This window comes from Papaver somniferum, chromosome 6, assembly GCF_003573695.1.
Source record: "Papaver somniferum cultivar HN1 chromosome 6, ASM357369v1, whole genome shotgun sequence".
In the NCBI taxonomy this organism is placed as follows: Eukaryota; Viridiplantae; Streptophyta; class Magnoliopsida; order Ranunculales; family Papaveraceae; genus Papaver; species Papaver somniferum.
This window is the reverse complement of record NC_039363.1, coordinates 16430753-16439320: the sequence shown is the minus strand read 5'-3', so window position 1 is coordinate 16439320 and position 8568 is coordinate 16430753. Positions and strand designations below refer to the sequence as shown.

Below are 8568 nucleotides of genomic sequence, written 5' to 3'. Positions count from 1 at the left end.
TTTCCAGGAGATGTCTACATTTTTGTCATTTATGTAGTTGATGATTTTATCACAGTCTCCCTCTATGCTGAAGTTTTGTAGTTGTTTTTCTTTAGCCTAAATTGCTGCTTTTCCTTCGCTTCCTCTTTCATTGTCACTTGTTTCATTTCTCAAAATAAAAACATAAGTGGAAGGTAATGAATCAGAGATCCAAGTAGCATTTACATTAGTCTTTAGTGAATCCTTATTTGGGGCTTTCCACATAGGAATTGGTTTCTTCTTTCTAGCATAATTTTTCTTAGGTGTTTTTTGTTTTCCTGAGAACCAGAATTATATATGCCTTTGTACTTCTATAGCAAAGGTATTAGCACTCTTAGTTTTGTTCTCATAAGTTATATCACACCTTTCTTTGCATATAAACCACATTGTAGTAAGTAAGAGGTCAATAGAAGTATCATTTCTGGCGTTAGACATCCATTTTTTTGCAGCAATCTAGCATAGAATCTGAAGCATTTATATTAAAAGTGACAGGATTAGGAGAGGAAATCCAGATAGATTAAGCATAAGGGAAATGGAAAAGCAGATGCTCCGTTGTTTCGGTTTCAGTCTTACACATAGTACAGAAAGGGTCAACTTCTTTAACTTTACCAAAAAGTTTAACATTAGTAGGCAGAACATTCTGTAAACACTTCCAAATAAACAGTTTAACTCTTTCAGAGATATTGAGTTCCCATAGTGATTTCCAGAAGGATTCTGGTCAGGACAGGCTCGTTACGTCCTGTCCGATCTCATTTAATTTCTTATACATGGATTTGACAGTAAAATTACCAGAATTTGTTAAGAACCAGTGTATTTGGTCCTTCTTAAGATCATGGTTATTATCTTTGAAGAGATGAATTTGGATAATTTTGTTAACTATGTCACTAGGGAAAATCAAAGAAAGTAAGGGAAAATTCCAAAAGTTAGTTTCAATTTCAATTAAATCTGAGACTCTAATCAGATGGTTGTTACTAGGAGTGTTAAATTGTTGTAAGGTTTCTTGTAGTCCTGGTATCCAATTATCCTTCCAAATGTTTATCTTGCCCATTTCCCACTTCCCAAATACTGTATTTTTGCACTAAATCTAATCCTTGTCTAATGCATTTCCAAGTCCAAGAGATTTTAGCAGAACATTTAGTTCTCAGAGGAGATTTGTTTCTGAAATATCTAGCACCCATAGTTTTTACCCATAGAGCATCAGGCTCTTTTACCATTCTCCATGCTAACTTGGCCAACATAGCAAGATTTAATTTCCTAGCATCCTTAAAACCCAATCCTCTTTTAAGAATTGGTTTACAAAGTGATGGCCAAGCCTTAGGGTAATATCCTTTGCCCCCTGCATCCTTACCCCACCAAAAATCTCTTTGAATAGCATCTATTTTATTAGTTATTTTCTTTGGTAGAAGGAAGCATCCCATAAGATAAGTAGGAATACTAGCTAAAAGTGATCTATTTAAAACTGCTCTACAGGGTTGGGCCAAAATTAAGCCTTTCCATCCTTTTGCCTTAGATTTCATTATTTCTATTGGGATAAAGGTTTTTATTTTTGATCTTTCCATAAAAAGAGTGGATCCTAAATAAGGGTCTCTAAGGTTTATGTGTTTTATCTTCAACATTTTTGACATCATCCTTTGGTGTTTTGGTTCTACTTTCCTACTAAAGAACACTCCAGATTTTTCAAAATTAATCAATTGCCCTGAAGAATATGAGAAAATTTCTGCACTTTGTCATAACTCATAACTATGCCGCTAGTAGTCGCCCACATCTTGTCATGACTCATAACTATGCTGCTAGTAGTCTAGTATGACCGGTCCCAACAGTAAAGTTGTACAATTTTAAAGTTATAGCCTAGCTGATGGAGATGTACAGTCCGATGATGTAACGCCAACATGGCTGAGACAAGAAATACTATTTGGCACATGTAATATTATGCGATAGTGTTGCATATCCTTATTTAGAGTTAGCCCATCTCAAGGAAGGAATAAAGGATAAAATGCAAGTCATGGAATGATTTATGCATTGTCCCACGCATTGGCAAAGGCTTGGACAATGCATATGAAACAATGGCGTTGCCAAATGCGCCATTGGTATCAATTTCTCAGGAAAAAGAATGCAAGTAATGCATATGAATTATGAAGTTGAACCAAGCAAGTCAAGACTCAATTGGCATGGTGTTTGGATGTTGGCACCAAAATAGTCTAAGTACATGGATGGGACAAATATAGAGCAACCATTGTTGAATACTTGGCAGAGGTCAAGTTGAGTGTTGCACAATCATTACCGAATGTTGGCACGGGCCAAGTTTAGTGCAGCGCAATGATTGTCGGATTTGAGTTCAAGATGTAAGTTACGAGCGTATGTGCATCACACGCATACTAGAGAAAGAGAGCAAGTTAGAGACGGTTATAAAGTAGCTTTATAACCGAGTTTGGCATGTCCTAATCGTCCAAGACAAGTGTGGAGCAATTATGCAAGCCAACACTAAAGTTAGCAGTTAAAAAGGAAAGGTGGCGGTTAAGGGAACTGCCTATGAAAAAATGGTTGTTCATTGGGTGTGCAACTAAGTTGCATATGGATTGGAACTGGTTCTTGGCATTATAAATAGGCCAGAGAATCTTTGCAAATGTAAGTCTTCATATGTAGAGGAACCACATTGCAGTAGAAAGTGTTTTTGTTGTATGTAGAGAATAAGCTTGTAATTGGACATGATTTTGTAATCCTCCCCTTAAGCTAATGAAAGAGAGTTTGTTGGCTTAGAATTGTCTATGTGTTCTGTTGATTCGAAAATACTCCCCGAGTTCTGTGTTGCATAATCATCGCATTAACGCCTCTTTGTAGTATGGGATGCAAGTGAAGGAAAAGAGAAAATCCAAGTAAGTCTTTTGTTGCATAACTCAGTGAAGTTGGTTGTTTGCATAAGTGCAAACTTATAAGGATGAAATACAAGTGGGGTGATAAGAGATCATTGAACCACTGTATTGTCGGGACATAGTTGCGCAAAAATTTGCTTGGAGCATTTGCAGGTGTGACAATTCGGGTATTAGAGCACAGATTGTTCTGTTTTAAAAGAATTTTTCTGTTTTGCTCGAGTTTTAGTTGCTTAAATTGTTAGATCATAATGTCTAGTAAGAACAGCGTGATGGATACCTTAACTGATAGGGTAGCAGACTTGGAAGACAGGATTGGCGGTGAGTTGTGCCATCCTAACGATGCTAATTATGATGCTACAGTGATGGCTCGCATTCAAGCATTAGAAACTGAAAAAGCGGGGGTCTAACAACCACTCCCAATATTTCGCTTAACAATCTGTATGGACTAACTCTAATATACTTTCAAGAGAAGACAGTCAGACTCAATCTTAAGAAAACTATATCAAAGAGTTATATCTCTATTTCTCAATTCAATCCGCAATCAAACAAATAGGAAATTGCGAGCCCGATTGAATATAAGAAATAACTTGGACGGTATCAAAAACCAATATCCAAGTGTCAATCAATTTAATCAACAACCAAAGATTGGATTCACAATTGATTGAGCTTACACACAACCTGTGATATGTCAATTATATAAACAAATATAACGCGGAAAAGAAATAACACATACACCACAAGTTTTGTTACCGAGGAAACCGCAAATGCAGAAAAACCCTGGGACCTAGTCCAGATTTGAACACCACATTATATTAAGCCGCTACAGATACTAGCCTACTCCAAGTTAACTTCAAACTGGTATGTAGTTGAGTACTGCATAGAGACGTAATAGACTTAATATTTGCCGAAAAAAGTTAATCCTATCTTCCGTCAGTATTTTCTTAATGACATAATAATCTTAACTTTTGTTGTCAAAAGTTCATTCTATCTTTTATCAATAAAGACATATGACAGACTTAACTTTTTGAGCAACTATGGGATAATCATAGTTCACGGACGCAAAAACACATATCCCATAACAAGTTGCAATATATAAAACCATAAAGATTAATACTGCAAAATCATCTTCCAAATAAACTTTAGAATTTAAATAAATAAATCTAAAAACATTGCAAGATGAAAATCGTTGGAAATAGATATGTGTACTCAAAATAATTGTTATTCCAAACCCTAGTTATCCTTCTTAAAACACAAGAATAAATCTCATAAGAAGTTTCCTAAACATTAAGAATTTAATCAAGAACCAAAAATCATTTCACTTACTTTGAAGACTCTTCTCATATTCCTTATAATCATCAAGTTCATCTTCAATATGATCAATCCTGGATTCAGGATTATTCATCTTGTCTTCAAGTATTTTGATGGAGGGTTCTAGTTCATTCTTCAACGCCTGTACTTGCTCCAAGACAAGATTCATGGTTAATGAGAGTTTATCAAAATGAGAACGAGTAGGATTTCCATCAGAGGATGAATCACGTTTATTTTGACACATCTCATTATCAGAAGAACCAAAACAAACTTTCTTAGAGGGAAAGAGAACAGTCCATACATCATCCTCTTTACTGGAAAGACTAGAAGAGAACATGATAGAGATGGTAAATGAAATTCTTGCTTAAGGAAAGTAAATCTCTTTAAAAGGGATGAATAGATGAGATAAATTCCCAAAAAGACCTTTGACAAAAACCCTAACAGAAACTTAAAAGAGATAGGAAAAACATCCAAGTGTTCAGAAACGGTTTTTGGCTATACATGAACAAGTCAGCAGAAATCTTTTCATATCCCTCTTGGAGATTATTGTTCTTGTCCAAGGGAAAATAGACAAGAACAGTCTCAAAACTTACAAAGAGTAATTTCTCCCACCTAAAGAAGGATCATGAGGTTTCACAAGATAGGAGAATGATTTTGTTAAACCTTGTTTTAGATTCCTCTTTGTGGAGTGAGAATCCGAAGAGGATATATTTCTTCCCTTTATTTTTCTGAACTGACTGTTCATCGATTTTTGCATACTATTAATGGTTCTGAGAATCTCTTTAGAAAGTGACATAGATTTCTTATGAGATTTCTTTATCTTCTTCTGAAATCGTGATTTAGAAGAAGTTTTTTAAGAACCATGGTGCAATATGTTTCTGGGTAATCCTGATTTTTATTCAAGGTATACTCACGATAAGCTGTGAAGTTAACCATATCTTTCATCATAAGAGAGATTAGAACATGACAAACTCACAAGACAAATATGTTGATTTGGTTTGCTAGAACTTATCGAAGAGTATCGATCTTTCTTTTTAACATCACAATTGCGAGAAGTCGCATTTTCTTGTCTTAATGTTTTCAGTTGACATTCCAGATTTTCAATCCTTTTAATCCAGACTTCCTTTTCCAGTTGAAATTTTCTATTAACCAAGTAGAGATGTTTGGTCAAGAGTTCGATTTTTTTTCTGGAGAAGTTTGATTGTTTATCATGAAATAATCAGAGCTTTCGGAAGAACAAGAGTGATTATCAGCAAAATAAGTGAGAGAGCTTTCACAGACTTCTTCCTCCGGACAGTAGTCAAAAGTTGACATCCATGCTTTGGTTATCTCACTCACTTCCTTATCAGGGACACCATAAATGTGATGATCACATTTGTAGCACATGGAAAAGTTCCATTATTATAGTTTTTCTGAACTTTCTTATCCATTTTATTGATTGAGGAAGATTTTTTACTAGACCTTCTTTTTCTTCTCCTAAGAGTTTTCTTTAACTGTTGTAGATACAATGAAAGAGTAGAGTTAAAGCAATTCTCATCCTTTAAATCAATCAATTTTGGACACAGAAAACTTACATCAGAAGTAGCAACGGAATTGCAACTCATTCGAATTTTTTCCATTTTACTAAGTTCAAGATCAAAAACCTTTAGCTTTCATACCAGACAATTTCTGGACAGAGTATCAAGGTTATTTCCTTCAATGATGGCATGTTTCTTAGAATCGTATTTGGCTGGAAATGATCTGAGAATTTTTATCACAATGTCCTTTTCAGGAATAGTCTTACCTAATAAAAAAGATGCATTAACAATTTCAGAAACTTTGTGATTAAATACATCAAATGAATCTTTATTAGCCATTCGAAGGTTTTCCCAATCAGAATTTAGGTTTTGAAGCTTAGCTTCCTTTTCAGAGGTATTCCATTAGAATATAGTTTCTAAGATATCCCACACATCTTTAGACTGAGTGCACTTAATCACATGGTGTTGAAGATCTGGGGTAATGGCGTGTAAGATAGCATTAAACCGTCAGAATTTTGCTTTGCATCAAGGATCTTGTTAGGTTTATATCTACCAATAACTTTTGCAATAGAGACACTGTCTACTGTACCCATTGGAGGATTATAGCCATTAACAACATAAACCCGTGATTGAAAATCACGCGCTTGAAGAAAGGCATGCATAACAATTTTACACCAAAAGTAATTCGAGCCATCGAAGACTGGCAGTACGTTTATAGAGATAGCACTTCTGTCCATAGATTCAGGTCGCAACAAACACAGACTTATAAAGTCTTAAACGTGTTTGCCAACTCTGATACCAATTGAAAAAGCGGGGGTCTAACAACCACACCCAATACTTCGCTTAGCAATCTGTAAGGACTAACTCCAATATACTTTCAAGACAATCAACTAGACAGTTAGACACAATCTTAAGAAAAGTATATCAAAGAGTTATATCTATATTTCTCAATTCAACCCTCAATCAAACAAATACGAATTTGTGATCCCGATTGAATATAAGAAATAACTTGGATGGTATCAAAAACCAATATTCAAGTGTCAATCAACTTAATCAACAACCTAATATTGGATTCACAATTGATTGAACTTACGCACAACCTGTGATATTTCAATTATATAAACAAATATAATGCGGAAAAGAAATAACATAGACACCAGAAGTTTTGTTAACGAGGAAACCGCAAATGCAGAAAAACCCCGGGACCTAATCCAGATTTGAACACAACACTATATTAAGCCTCTATAGACACTAGCCTACTCCAAGTTAACTTCGGACTGGAATGTAGTTGAGCCGTAACCAATCTCACACTGATCAAGATATAGTCGTGTTCCTTACGCCTCTAGAACCACGTCGGATTCTACGCACTTAATTCCTTAGCTGATCACACCCACAACTAAGAGTTACTACGACCCAAAGTCGAAGACTTGATAAACCAATCTGTCTCACACAGAAAAGTCTATTGAATAGATAAATCTGTCTCCCACAGATAAACCTACGAGTTTTGTTTCGTCTTTTGATAAATGAAGGTGAACATGAACCAATTGATACCGGACTTATATTCTCGAAAAACATCCTAGAAATATCAATCACCTCAATATAATCTTAATCGTATGGTAGCGAAACAAGATATTGTGGAATCACAAACGATGAGACGAAGATGTTTGTGACCATTTTTTTATCTTGCCTATCGGATATAAATCTCGAGAAAATCTTAGAGAAGATAGTACTCAATGACGATAGAAAACATCAAGATCAGAACACGCAACTACAGAGAAAATATTTGGGTCTGGCTTCACAATCCCAATGAAGTCTTCAATTCGTTAACCTACAGGGTTTCATGAAAAACGTAAGGTTAAAGGGGAATCGACTATAGTCGCAACTAGTATCGCACATGAGGTGTGGGGATTAGGTTTCCCAGTTGCTAGAGTTCTCCTTTATATAGTCTTCAAATTAGGGTTTGCAATCAATGCTACCTTGGTAACAAAGCATTCAATATTCACCGTTAGATGAAAATCTGATTAGACTCAATCTAATATCTTTCAACCGTTAGATCGAAATTAGCTTGTTATACACAAATGAAAAATGACTTCATTTAGATATGAGTAACAATACCTAAACGTGTACAACTTGTTGGCTCAACAATAATTAACCGAAGTTATCCATATGAACACTTTCATATCAACCTCATTCATCTTAACCATAACTAGTTCAAATGACTCAAATGAAACTAGTTCTAGAGTTGTTCAATTGTTTATATTCTCATAGAAGTATACAAGACACAGTTGAAGCAAAATCGATTTTGATTCACTCGAATCAAGTCATGAACATTATATCCACGCTTTGCAAAATATTGCGTTCCTTATTATATAAATGTATTAGTTCGCGAGCAAATCGATTTTAGAACTTAACTTACTCAGGTATGCATACGGGTAAGCATACTAAGTACCGGGACTAAGTTTGGGTTCGCCAGTACGTGAAGGGGTACGCATACCTTCCAAAATCATCAGAAATTCCCGGATTTGAACCTCACGCCAGTACGCGTACCGGTATATGTAAAAGGTTCCCGGACTTTCACTAAACCAACCAGTAAGCATACGAGTATGCATCCTATGGTTCCCGGACTTGGATTACATATATGAAAAGTACGCATACTATGCTTATATCCAATTGTTCTAAATCCATTTCAATCATTGAAACATTCTCGGAAGACGACAATTGCTGTCGCACACAAACTATTAGCTTCAAAGCAATTTTCAGGTGATCGAATGATCAATACGAAACATTCCGAGTCTACATCAAATGACTTCTCACACAAATCATGTAAGATGTTACAAGGAAATTTTCACATGATC

General features: G+C 35.3%; 1 protein-coding gene across 1 annotated transcript; it reads right to left on the bottom strand.

Annotated features, from left to right (window-relative positions):
* Nucleotides 1-1037: 1037 nt before the first annotated feature.
* Nucleotides 1038-1535, bottom strand: LOC113290560 (uncharacterized mitochondrial protein AtMg00310-like). The gene has a single exon (XM_026540151.1). It carries the CDS (start codon nucleotides 1533-1535, stop codon nucleotides 1038-1040), a length of 498 nt encoding a protein of 165 aa, XP_026395936.1.
* Nucleotides 1536-8568: the final 7033 nt, after the last annotated feature.